Source organism: Toxorhynchites rutilus, chromosome 2 (genome assembly GCF_029784135.1).
Source record: "Toxorhynchites rutilus septentrionalis strain SRP chromosome 2, ASM2978413v1, whole genome shotgun sequence".
Classification (NCBI taxonomy): Eukaryota; Metazoa; Arthropoda; class Insecta; order Diptera; family Culicidae; genus Toxorhynchites; species Toxorhynchites rutilus.
In genome coordinates this window covers 122,825,103-122,838,760 of record NC_073745.1, presented here as the reverse complement: position 1 = coordinate 122,838,760, position 13,658 = coordinate 122,825,103, and the positions used below count along the sequence as shown (strand labels likewise).

The 13,658-nt window shown below is 38.1% G+C and overlaps 2 protein-coding genes across 11 annotated transcripts in view; one reads left to right on the top strand and one right to left on the bottom strand.

The window, feature by feature from the left end:
* LOC129764826 (ras GTPase-activating protein raskol) overlaps positions 1 to 1,393 on the top strand; it is a 355,896-nt gene extending 354,503 nt beyond the window's left edge. For all 10 annotated transcript variants that reach the window (XM_055764332.1, XM_055764333.1, XM_055764331.1 and 7 more), the window contains one exon: positions 240 to 1,393. In XM_055764332.1, the coding sequence (XP_055620307.1) occupies positions 240 to 471 (232 nt within the window). In that variant the 3' untranslated portion in view covers positions 472 to 1,393. The remainder of the gene's footprint in view (positions 1 to 239) is intronic.
* A 10,830-nt stretch (positions 1,394 to 12,223) lies between these two features.
* On the bottom strand, positions 12,224 to 12,650 carry LOC129766096 (lamprin 1.8-10-like). Its single transcript, XM_055766553.1, has 2 exons — positions 12,642 to 12,650; positions 12,224 to 12,577 (listed from the first exon to the last, which is right to left on the bottom strand). The coding sequence occupies exons 1-2, from the start codon at positions 12,648 to 12,650 to the stop codon at positions 12,224 to 12,226; spliced, it is 363 nt and encodes a 120-aa protein (XP_055622528.1).
* Positions 12,651 to 13,658: the final 1,008 nt, after the last annotated feature.

The following is a 13,658-nucleotide window of genomic DNA, read 5'->3' as shown; positions in this document are numbered from 1 at the left end:
GTTAACTCAGCATAATCTAACAGATTATGGATATATATATTTAAAATTTTAATATATAACAAATGTGCTGTGCGCTCGTGTAGGTATATTTTTCAAATCTCTGTAGTTTTGTCTGCGTCTGCGTTGTGTCCGATTGGTTCTTGTGAATATTGTGAATATAAAATTAATTATATATTTTTTATCATATTCAACTAACCCTGGTACACCCCAATACTGACAAAAGCTTACCTTTTTTTCAGATTACTAGCGATGGAGGAGGAGCTGCGACGGGAGCAGTACAAGATGTCTCTTGTGCTGTCGCACAAACAGCGCGTAATCGAAGCCCAAGGTCAGCAAATCGCTGCGCTGGATGCGGCCAACAATCGGCTACTGACGGCTCTGTCCAGCTTGCGCAATCGATACGAAAACAATCAGTCCAACCAAAATGACGCTAGCTCCCCGCAGCCCAACGCTAGTGCTTCGTCCTGCTAGGGCAATGCAGAATTCTGAAAAAACAAATATCCCAGAATTGAAAAAAAACAGCAGCTCTCTTTTTGTAAGAAAGTTCCACGTTTCCACTTGGCAAAGTGCTAAGTTGAACAGGAATGCAACGCTGGTGTTCGAACTTCTTCGAAGTTCTTTTGTGTACATAGTCGTAACATGCAAAGGTTTGAATTACGTTAATTTTAATGATTTTGTTTTTAATTATTTATTGTAAAAAATGCACAATGAAAGATGAATTTATATGACATGGGTTGATTTTAAGAAAATGGTACAACACTCATCGTAGTTTTAAAACCATTTTTTCTCCGGTAAAGGAAAAGCACAACATATTCCAGATATAGTTTCAATATAGCGATAGTTTTTTTTTCTTTGCGTACTTATAAGTCAACTCAGTGGCTCCAAAATAACGCTAGTAAGCCTGTCGACCTCCAAAGACATGAATAATTTAATCCCGTACGGAATGCAAAACTGCCTCGAATATAACTTCTTTCATCACATTTGAAATCGATCAAAGTCGGTTTGATTTAATTGGACTTTTTTGAACCATTAACCAGTATTCTCGTCGTCCATTGAGTACTTTCTCACCGCTCCCCCCTCCATGCAGATCATTATTTTTTTATCATACGCGTAGGATTGTAAAGACATAATAACTAATCAAATATAACCAAAGAACCGTTTCAGCAAACAGAACAAGTGAATCAATGCTTGCAGGAGCAATACCCCCCAAACAATAATATTTTTGTGACATGTTCACAACTTTGGCAACATTTACAACGGCGGAGACCGAACAATGAATTTTGTTTGTTATGTTTTTGTGCAAAATTGACTTCATTTAGGAACCTGCTCTGATGTCTGTAATAATTATTCATAATCATGAAATATCTAGAAGACACAATATTTATAAAAGAAATGATTTGTCAGCAATTGATTTTGTCCGAAATGTCCATACAACATTCGAATGTTAGGAAGGAGTTCTTCCTAGAAACCAATCTGATGTTCTCTGTGATATTTGGTATTTGATTGAGAAAAAAAATGGCCCTAGTAGACGGCGAGTTTTTGAGTCATGTGCGTCAAGTTTCAACCGATAATTGGTTGAAAACTGGTATCCACATTAATTTCTAGTGAGACTAAAGTTAAAAGTGTACTGTCATCTGGGACGACTATCTAGAATTATCGTGAAATATCGTATTAACAATATTATGATTTTATGTTGTGGTAGATATATTGTAAGCTCTTAGATGAAACCTTTATAACGAGACAAGTTCTAGTTCAAATCAGTTGACTCAAAATAAGGATAATGCACCCAAACAAGTGATGATGATGATGATGGTCTCGCCACCTTCCCCTACAGAGGTTTGAGCAAGACGAGTTATCTAGAAGATATTTTTGACGTAGGACTACGTCTAACCGGAAGATATAGGGGTGAAATGGAAATCTAGGCACTGAACAAGTAGGAAAAAATGCAAGATTTGGAACGCTTATAACTCGAGCATTTCTCAATATATCGCAAAGGTTTTTGCATCAATTGATAGGAAATATATCTACGCATCTATCATAATGAATAACATTTAATTTTTCTTGAGATAAATAATTGAATAATTGTGAAATTTCAAGCATTGTCAAAATGCACTATGTGCCCATTTTTGATTGGTTCATTTTATGCTCCTCAAATCGTACCGACCAAAACGGGCAACCAGAGCAGTAGCGAAATAGAATGAAGCACGATTGGAAAGGAAAAAGAAAAAAATGAACGAAACATTGGTCGCAGTCTCACACATGCGTAATTCTCGAGCCAGCCAGCTTAAAAATCCCCGCCATGCTGCCGTAACGATCATTCTCATTCAAACCGTACACCACATCGGTTCGCATCACAACACATCAGCAAACCAACCCAAGCAGCCATGTCTGGACATGGTAAAGGAGGAAAAGTGAAGGGAAAGGCAAAATCCCGCTCGAACCGTGTTGATCTGGAGTTCCCCGCAAGGGTAGCTAGGCCGAGCGCGTTAGTACCAGTGCACCAGTCCACCTAGAAAAACCGCATTCAGAACAGAACACATTCAGTTCGGTGGACACCAAGACAACAACAGGCAGTTGCAGCGAGTGGCGAATGGCAAACGCAATCGCAAAACGGCAGCAGGTAGCAGAAGAACAAAGTTTGTTCTTTATACAAACTGCTTTGGTTGTGAAATCCAGAACAAGGCGGCATCGAGGGCGTTCGAAATGGTTTTTTTCAAAATCAAGAGTACAAAGTTTTCTAAATTGGAACCATTCCATAAAACAAGGCGCTTTTCAGGGCCATTAAACCTTCCAAAAAAGAGTTTAGGAAATACCGTTCAATGCTCTCTAAAACATTATCCAAAATAATAATAAAACACAAATTGATTTTTTCATAATTTGTTTGCCAGGATCTGATGAGTATGTGAATTTGGCATTTGTTCTGAGCTTATTGATAGTTGGGGACTTTCCTGATTATTCAATTTTCACCAATTCTTAAATTGTTTCCAGATTGAAAGTACAGTAATCTACAATTAGTTCGACATTTAGCTAATTGGACGGACATGTAATGCGACTTATTTAGTTGGACATTTTTGTAAACATAGAGATCCAAATTATGACCCCACATTGAAAGTCGACACTGTACCACTGTCATCGCAAATGTTCAATTACAGGTTAAAATCGCCTCCAATACGACACTGAGTGGCGCTTCGGCACGTCGCATTGAATGTAATTTACTGTACAACATGTCACAAAGCTGGATGGAAAGAAATTTTCCAACTGTGAAAGCTGTGGCGAGTGGCAACAAATCGCTAAACAGAAAGGTTTAGCCGAACAAGATGGGGATATCGAGTGATAACAAAACAATAAACTCTTTAGATTGAAGATAATTTTGTGATCCTGAAAAGGACCCTTTTTAGCCTGCATGTGAATCCAACGAGCGAACAAATCGTAATGAATGTATTTTTTGCCATCGCTCCCTTTTAACGCTCATTCGTTCGTCTCGTTGGACTCGCCCCTCTGGCTGAGTCTGCCAATTTGTCTCTATCATGTGAGTGTGTACCGCTAGAGTATAAAACACGCGGACCCCAAAAAAATATCTTATTTTCTTTCAAACCGTAAACCCGTGTGGTTGTACGACTTCGGCATCGTGGACGTACAAAGGAGGACAAGTTAAGGGAAAGGCAAAGTCTCACTCGAACCGTGCAGGTCTCCAGTTCCCTGTTGGTCGCATTCACTGATTGCTCCGCAAGGGTAACTAGGCCGAACGGATTGGTGCCGGAGCACCAGTATACCTAACAGGGATTATAGAGTTTCGGCCGTCGGAGTGCTCGAGTGGGCTTGCAAAGCTGCTCACGACAATCAGAAAACCCGCATCAAGAACAGAGCAGCTTCGGTTCGGCGCTCATCAAGGCAACAATTAGTTTCAGTAAGTGGCAAAGTGTTTCTCCGGCACGTCGCATTAAATGTAATTTACTGAACAATATGTCACAAGCTGGATGGGAAGAAATTTTCCAACTGTGAAAGCTGTGGCGAGTGGCAAACGCAATAGCTAAACAGGAAGGTTTAACCGAACAAGATGGGAATATCGAGTGATAACAAAAACACAACACCAAAGGTTCTTTTCAGAACCATCAACATATTCATAAAGAGTAAACAGTAAACTAATCCATTTTTCAGGTAGATAGGTAGGTATTCACGCAGGAGAAGAAAATAAAACAATATATTTATACCGGAGTGATGTAGGACTATACAAAGGGGACAGCTTTTGTTAAATATATATTTTAAATATATTGTTTTATTTTCTTCTCCTACGTGAATACCTACCTATCTACCTGAAAAATGGATTAGTTTACTGTTTACTCTTTATTAATATGTTGATGGTTCTGAAAAGAACCTTTGGTGTTGTGTTTTTGTTATCACTCGATATTCCCATCTTGTTCGGTTAAACCTTCCTGTTTAGCTATTGCGTTTGCCACTCGCCACAGCTTTCACAGTTGGAAAATTTCTTCCCACCCAGCTTTGTGACATGTTGTACAGTAAATTACATTCAATGCGACGTGCCGGAGCACCACTCAGTGTCGCATTGGAGACAATTTTAACCTGTAATTGAACATTTGCGATGACAGTGGTACAGTGTCGACTTTCAATGTGGGGTCATAATTTGGATCTCTATGTTTACAAAAATGTCCAACTAAATAAGTCGCATTACATGTCCGTCCAATTAGCTAAATGTCGAACTAATTGTAAATTACTGTACTTTAAATCTGGAAACAATTTAAGAATTGGTGAAAATTGAATAATCAGGAAAGTCTCCAACTATCAATAAGCTCAGAACAAATGCCAAATTCACATACTCATCAGATCCTGGCAAACAAATTATGAAAAAATCAATTTGTGTTTTATTATTATTTTGGATAATGTTTTAGAGAGCATTGAACGGTATTTCCTAAACTCTTTTTTGGAAGGTTTAATGGCCCTGAAAAGCGCCTTGTTTTATGGAATGGTTCCAATTTAGAAAACTTTGTACTCTTGATTTTGAAAAAAAGACGGGTGGGTAATGTCGGGGACATAACCGGAGTGACGTAGGACTATACAAAGGGGACAGCTTTTGCAAAATATATATTTCTAATATATTTCTTTATTTTCTTCTCCTACGTGAATACCTACCTATCTACCTGAAAAATGGATTAGTTTACTGTTTACTCTTTATGAACATGTTGGGGGTTCTGAAAAGAACCTTTGGTGTTGTGTTTTTGCGTTTTTTTTACAAACTTGATTCTTGTTTTTTTTCTGAAGGCTTTTTACTTAGTAAATGTTTAACTCCGGGTATCTTTCGGTGTATGCACATATCGTACAATCAAAATGATGGCTGTGATAGGGAATGCATAGGTGGTCATCAGCTTATTCACTATCATATATTTCACTATTGAGCACATTACCGTACCTCAAACTGTGGTTTCGGAGACGACTGAATTGAAAGATTTGTAGTCTCCGCAAACAAAGTAAATAAAAATGAAAAAGAACTGTGGTTTTGGAGGCGAACTCTACGATCTGTCGAGAAATAAACGAGCTACAAGCGTTCTGAAAAACCAACTGTGAAAACTGAATGATCAATTTAAAAGACCCCAACCACCAATAAGTTCAAGAACAAGCATAAACAAAATAAATCAGTTTATATTATATGTCATATTATGTCACTTTAGAATGCATTGGTATTGTGAATAACTTTTAATAACTCTTCTTTGAATGGTGCTTTTAATGGCCCTGAAAAGAGCCGTGTTTTACGGTGGCTGGTTTTGCCACCAAAGCAGTCTGTATAAACAAACTTTATCCTTTTTCTACCTGCTGCCGTTTTGCGATTGCGTTTGCCACTCGCTGAAACTAGTTGTTGCCTCCGAACCGAATGTGCTCTGTTCTGTAGGCGGGTTTTCTTATTGTCGTGAGCAGCTTTGCAAGTCAACTCGAGCACTCCGGCGGCCGAAATTCTATAACCGCTATTAGGTATACTAGTGCTCCGGCACCAATCCGTTGATGCGATGTGAAACGATGCCATATAACCACACAGATTTACGGTTTGAAAGAGAATGATATATTTTTCAGCGGATCCGCGCGTTTTGTACTTTAGCGGTACACGTTCACAAGATAGAGACAAATCGGCAGACTCAGCCAAAGGGGCGAGTCCAACGAGACGAACGAAAGAGCGTTAAAAGGCAGCGATGGCAAAAAAATACATTCATTACGATTTGTTCGCTCGTTGTATTCACATGCAGGCTAAAAAGGGTCCTTTTCAGGATCACAAAATTATCTTCAATCAAAAGAGTTTATTGTTTTGTTATCACTCGATATCCCCATCTTGATCGGCTAAACCTTCCTGTTTAGCAATTTGTTGCCACTCGCCACAGCTTTCACAGTTGGAAAATTTCTTCCCATCCAGCTTTGTGACATATTGTACAGTATATTACATTCAATGCGACGTTCCGAAGCACCACTAAGTGTCGCATTGGAGGCGATTTCAACCTGTAATTGAACATTTGCGATGACAGTGGTACAGTGTCGACTTTCAATGTGGGGTCATAATTTGGATCTCTATGTTTACAAAAATGTCCAACTAAATATGTCGCATTACATCTCCGTCCAATTAGCTAAATGTCGAACTAATTGTAAATTACTGTACTTTCAATCTGGAAACAATTTAAGAATTTGTGAAAATTGAATAATCAGGAAAGTCCCCAACTATCAATAAGCTCAGAATAACTGCCAAATTCACATACTCATCAGATCCTGGCAAACAAATTTTGAAAAAATCAATTTGTGTTTTATTATTATTTTGGATATTATTTTAGAAAGCATTGAACTGTATTTCGTAAACCCTTTTTTGAAAGGTTTAATGGCCCTGATAAGCGCCGTGTTTTATGGGATGGTTCCAATTCAGAAAACTTAGTACTCGTGGTTTTGAAAAATCTTGATGTCCACCGAGCCGAATGTGTTCTGTTCCGAATGCGGGTTTTCTTATCGTCGCGAGCAGCTTTGCCAGCTAACTCGATCACTTCGGCGGCCGAAACTATATAACGCCGGCTAGGTGGACTGGTGCACTGGTACTAACGCGCTCGGCCTAGCTACCCTTGCGGGGAGCTCCAGATCAACAGTTCGAATGGGATTTTGCCTTTCCCTTCACTTTTCCTCCTTTGTCATGTCCAGACATGGCTGCTTGGGTTGGTTTGTTGATGTGTTGTGATGCGAACTGATGTGGTGTACGGTTTGAATGAGAATGATCGTTACGGCAGCGGAGCGGGGATTTTTAAGCTGACTGACTGGCTCGAGAATTACGCATGTGTGAGACTGCGACCAATGTTTCGTTCATTTTTTTTTCTTTTTCCTTTCCAATCGTGCTTCATTCTATTTCGCTGCTGCTCTGGTTGCCCGTTTTGGTCGGTACGATTTGAGGAGCACAAAATGGACCAATCAAAAATGGGCACATAGTGCATTTGGACAATGCTTGATATTTCACAATTATTCAATTATTTATCTCAAGAAAAATGAAATGGTATTCGTTATGATAGATGCGTAGATATATTTCCTATCAATTGGTGCAAAAACCTTTGCGATCAATTGAGAAATGCTCGAGTTATAAGCGTTCCAAATCTTGCATTTTTTCCTACTTGTTCAGTGCCTAGATTTCCATTTCACCCCCTATATCTTCCGGTTAGACGTAGTCCTACGTCAAAACCATTTCGAACGCCCTCGATGCCGCCTTGTTCTGGATTTCACAACCAAAGCAGTTTGTATAAAGAATAAACTTTGTTCTTCTGCTACCTGCTGCCGTTTTGCGATTGCGTTTGCCATTCGCCACTCGCTGCAACTGCCTGTTGTTGTCTTGATGTCCACCGAACTGAATGTGTTCTGTTCTGAATGCGGTTTTTCTAGGTGGACTGGTGCACTGGTACTAACGCGCTCGGCCTAGCTACCCTTGCGGGGAACTCCAGATCAACACGGTTCGAGCGGGATTTTGCCTTTCCCTTCACTTTTCCTCCTTTACCATGTCCAGACATGGCTGCTTGGGTTGGTTTGCTGATGTGTTGTGATGCGAACCGATGTGGTGTACGGTTTGAATGAGAATGATCGTTACGGCAGCATGGCGGGGATTTTTAAGCTGGCTGGCTCGAGAATTACGCATGTGTGAGACTGCGACCAATGTTTCGTTCATTTTTTGACGTAGGATTACGTCTTTCGGGAACATATTGGGGTACAAATTGAAAATAGAAAATCGAGCACATCGTGAAAATTGTCCAATTTCAAACGCTTATTGCTCAGTCATTTCATGATGGATTGATGAAATGTTTGCGTCAATCGATTGCGGCACTCTATAACAATTTTTTATATTGAAGAAAATAATATATGTCATGAAAATAACTATCAAACAATTGAAAAATCTCAACCCCTATCCTAACGTAAATAACCACTTCTGATTGGTCGAAATTGACGACACATGAGGCGGGTCCCTAACAGAGACATGAAAACCAAGCTGCCTGGGGGAAATCGGCATTGCAAATATATGGTGAGGTAAGGTATTGTATTATAGAGACTTTAAACTGTTTCAGTTCATTCGTCTCTAGCCTTGAGAAAGGCCCTAGGAAACCTTTACTCTACTCCAGCACTACCCCTCCACCCTTTTACCTTGAGAAAGGCACTCGATCCCTCGCCGTCCAGCTCGTCCAGCAACGATGGTGTCCATAGAGACGTCGGTTAATCGCTCGATTAATTCAATTAGTCGAATATCTGAAGTTATAATCGATTAATTTTGTATCGAATAATTTGAAATCAAAATATGAATACATCGAATAATAGTCACTGTAATCGCGATTAATGAAAGAAAGAATCTTTCTCAAGGTTAATGCATATTTAGGCTTAGAATTAGGCTATATTTTTTTTTATCCAACATCTAACATCACGCGACCAGAATGACAACGTGATACGTGATTATTTCGAGAAATAAATATTCGTTCGATTAATCGAATATTGAAAAAGAATTATTCGAATGAATCGAATATTGAAAAATGTCCCAACGTTTAATCGATAATCGAATAAATGAAAAATTTAGACATCACTAGTTGTCCAGTCGGTGTCCACGCAACGAATGGCAAATATATGAATGTCGGGGGCATTTTTATATTGCAAGTAAGGTGAGCGATACGATTAACTCTACCAAATAAAATTTAAATTTGGAACTTTAATGTTGGTTGCTTCGTGAAATTTCATATCAATGACCGATCGTGTATTGTGAAAATTTAAGCACAAGTGTAAGTGTAAAATTGTATATGGTAGAAGTTGTGTTAAAAATGACTTGATATATGAAACGATTTATTTCAATTTTCATAGGAAAAAAACCAAGGTGTGTTTCCGCTCGGGAACGGGTCGTTTGGTTTAAGCTGTCTCTTTTGTTGTGTTCATTTTCACCCAAGGAAAATTTATACAGCGAGAAAAATTGGAAAAGTGAAGGAATTTTAGAAAAAGTGATTGCTTCACATATAATATTAGGTGTTGTTAGTCCAATTAAAATTCGCATTGGGTTGAATAAACACCCAGAAAGTAAAAATTATAGAAGGAAATTACCTTTTCCATTTCAAATATGTTTTCTCTATATTAAAGTAACATGTTTTTACTGATGAGAAAAATTGATAATTATGTTCGGTATTGATAATTATCTTATATTACATTGGTGAGTTTTTTTCTTTATTTCACCCATACATAACACATCTCGTCTAGGATCATAGAGGGTTTTCATCATATCTCGTTCCACTTTGGTATCTTTTATCTGATACGCACTATCCAAGTATTGTTTACTATTCTTCTGTCATCATCACTCGGTAAACACTGGTGAAGTGAACAAACAATACCCAACAACCAAACAAAACGGCCTTTTTCAGGAGGTCACCAAATCATTATCAAAGAGTTTAGCGATGTAATTCTTCAAACATATCCAAAATCAACAGATAGCCTAACGGAATCCTACGTGAACTATGCGGTCGTGTCTCGGACACAACCCTCCTGTGACTTTTTCTTTTTCCTTTCCAATCGTGCTTCATTCTATTTCGCTACTGGTTGCCCGTTTTGGTCGGTACGATTTGAGGAGCACAAAATGGACCAATAAAAAATGGGCACATAGTGCATTTTGACAATGCTTGAAATTTCACAATTATTCAATTATTTATCTCAAGAAAAATGAAATGTTATTCATTATGATAGTTGCGTAGATATATTTCCTATCAATTGATGCAAAAACCTTTGCGATATATTGAGAAATGCTCGAGTTATAAGCGTTCCAAATCTTGCATTTTTTCCTACTTGTTCAGTGCCTAGATTTCCATTTCACCCCTATATCTTCCGGTTAGACGTAGTCCTACGTCAAAATTGTTATGTAGTGCCGAAATCGATTGACGCAAAAATTTCATCAATCCATCATGAAATGACTGAGAAACAAGCGTTTGAAATTGGACTATTTTCACGATGTTCTCGATTTTCGATTTTCAATTTGTAGCCCTATATGTTCCCGAAATGCGTAATCCTACGTCAGAAGAACGCGTTACGGGTCCAACTGGTTTGTTCAAAGTGAACGTATATTTCTTTTTGTGGTTGATAGTCAAGCTCGGCAGTCTATTATAGTGGACAGAGGCTATTGATTAGGTATCGATGATCGTATTATGTGTTCAATTCGAGGGCAATAATCTTTAGGGTAATGCGCTAAACAAGGACTCCAACTATTTTTGATTATGGTTTGAACAACTTTCTAGTCGAATTTCTGAATATTTTCCATTCATACAATAAGTATCTTTGGGAGCTGGGACCGACGCTGATATTGTGCAAGCGCTCTTGATGCGGACTGAATAGAAAGCGCCGCAAGAAAAATTCGAGGCTCAACGTGTTAAATAAATTCAAATTTATTGGACAATCAAGTGGAGCAAAAATTCCGTATCAATTATGAGTCATCAGGCGCGAATATTTTCAGAAATGGAAAACAAATTTCCAGAGTGGAAGGAATTCGTGAAGCTGACCTTTTTTTGTGTCTGCCTGCTAATACTGCACCAGTCGAGAATATATTTTGTATGATGAACAAAATGTGGACAACGTAAAGTAACGATTCAATATTGAAACCGTTAATGCTATGATAATTGTCAATCAGAACATGGATGTGGAATGTATGATGAAATTTTCAAAAATCATAGTCTTTTTTGCAAATTGCTTCTCCATCGTAGGATTCTTCATTATAGAGCACAAAACTTGTACATCTAAGAATGATTGATTGTTTGGTTTTATTCTTAGTATCATTCACTCAATAAAATTCTTTAAAAAAATATTATAATCAATATACATGAAAAAAGAATCGCCAAATGTTTTGCTTACTGTAAAACGCGAGAACAGATATGTAATGTAAATGTTGCGACGAGAAAAATAGGAACTTTTTTGGAAAATTTAAAAAAAAAATGAGAAAATTCGATGCAATCGAATCCACAATTGAGTGAATGTTCTGCAGTGATATGATTGAAGGTGTTGTTAATCCAATTGCAATTTGAGTTGACGAAATTTAACTTCGTGTTCTTTTGGTGTTACAATGGCAATGGTTTTTTAGATGCAATAACACACTTACGAAAATAACTATAGAAATGAAAATGAATCACCGAATATGTTTAAAACTCGAGAATGGTTTGTCCGATTTAAGTTGTTTTATTTTGTTCTGTTCGTCTCTGTCCGTAGATGCTAAGGCGAGAAGATTGGAAAATTTTGAAGGAAAAGAGAAAAATTCTGAAAAAAATAATCCCCATATATTCTACAGTGATGTTTTAAGTCCAATTGAAATTCACGCTGGCGGAATTTAAATTAGTGTTCCGTTGCTATGAATCGAAAATAGCAATGCATCGTCAAGTGGAATAACATATTTCTTTTCATTTAATTATTATTATAGATACTTTAAACTACAAAGTTCATTCGCCGTTAACCTTGCCTTTCAAAAGGCCAATTAGATGATTAGTCATTTGATAGTTCTGGGATTAAACCTACGAACGACAGCTTAGTTAGAAACGTGAATGTTCAAATGTATTTATTTAAAAAACAAGTTTGGGCTTAACGAAGTTCGCAGGGTCAATTAATATATTTTGTTTGGCTTTGTTTCTTCCGCATGATTCGAGAACGCTTATGTGAATTGTTAGGCACAGTAGGTCATTTATTTGAAATCCTTCGTCGTAATATGTTAATAGATCAGATTGTGACCGAAGCCAATGCCGTGTCCATATCCGAGACCAATGCCGCTGCCCAAACCAAGTCCGACGGTACCAACAGTACTGTAAGTTGGAATAGTGCGGACAACAGCGGGAGCACTATGAACGACAGTTGGGACAGTGTGGACAACTGATCCTAGACCACCGTATCCAAGGCTGCTGTATCCGAGGCCGCCTATTCCGATTCCGCCCAATCCAATTCCGCCGAGACTGCTGTATCCCAATCCAATAGACGGTGACTTTTCCAGATCCTCATCACTCTTCTTTTCGTTGGTCGATGGTGGAGCAGCAGTGGCCAATATCACCAAAGCAAACAAACAGGCGACCTGAGGTAGATGATATATTTACTCTCTTTGCACAATTTGTACATTGGAGAACCCTCTAACTCACCTTCAACATTTTGAATATTTGGAAATTGTTGACTGTTCAAAAGCCTACGAGAAACTGATATCCTCTACAGAAACTCTGCTTCATTTTATATCGGTATTCCAGAATGATGCTAGCGAGTCTAAAATCTTTCTCTTCATTAACATATTTGCAGATTTCGCTTCGATTTCCCTCAGAAGTCCTCAAAATAGCATTTGACAATCACCGAAAAAAAGGTGTTCATCTTTCCGCTCTATATTTTGAGAGTTTAAACTCTGTTGTTTCTATCTCTGCATTCTAATACCACAGAAATCACATTTATGCTCGTTATAGCTCAGTTCCATTCGCCTTTTATGATTAGCATATGTAGGGGAACCGCGGGTAATACGGACAGTGGGGATAATATGGAAAGGTGGTTGATTTGCATAGTTACATTTTGAATTTCAGATTTCTGTCAATGAGAACCCCTTCTACGTGTTATTCTATAATATTTAAACCACCCTATGACAATGAATACTTATCAAAAGTGGAGAAGGGAAACAAAAACCGAAAATCATACATGATTCCGCGTGTGGATGTAATTTTAGCTGCTTCGATATTAAGCATTTTGAGTGGTTTAATATCAAAATTCAATTCGCTGATGGTTATATTTCGATTTGTGAGTTAACAGAGAATCGATATTAGGTATATACGGAAAAGTTAAAAAGTTATTCAATTTTTGAGTGGAAAATTAAAATTATTGAAATAATTGGACTTGGGGGGGGGCGGTGGGGCTTGTGAAACGGACAGTGAAAAATCTGTTTAATCCATTCCTAAGGAATGCCCTGCGTCTATAAATGGAAATCATATCGCCAAATGTGCACTGTTTAGACGTTGACTGTAACCAAAAGCAAAATAGTTGAGGGTCTGTCCGTTTAAACTGCTGAAAAGCACGATATCACTTCTAGGTGGTTTAATTCGGTTTTCTTTTAATCATTTAACGGACATTCGTGATGAGTTCAAACCTTGGTTGAATAAAATTATTCTTCTCGCGATCGATGA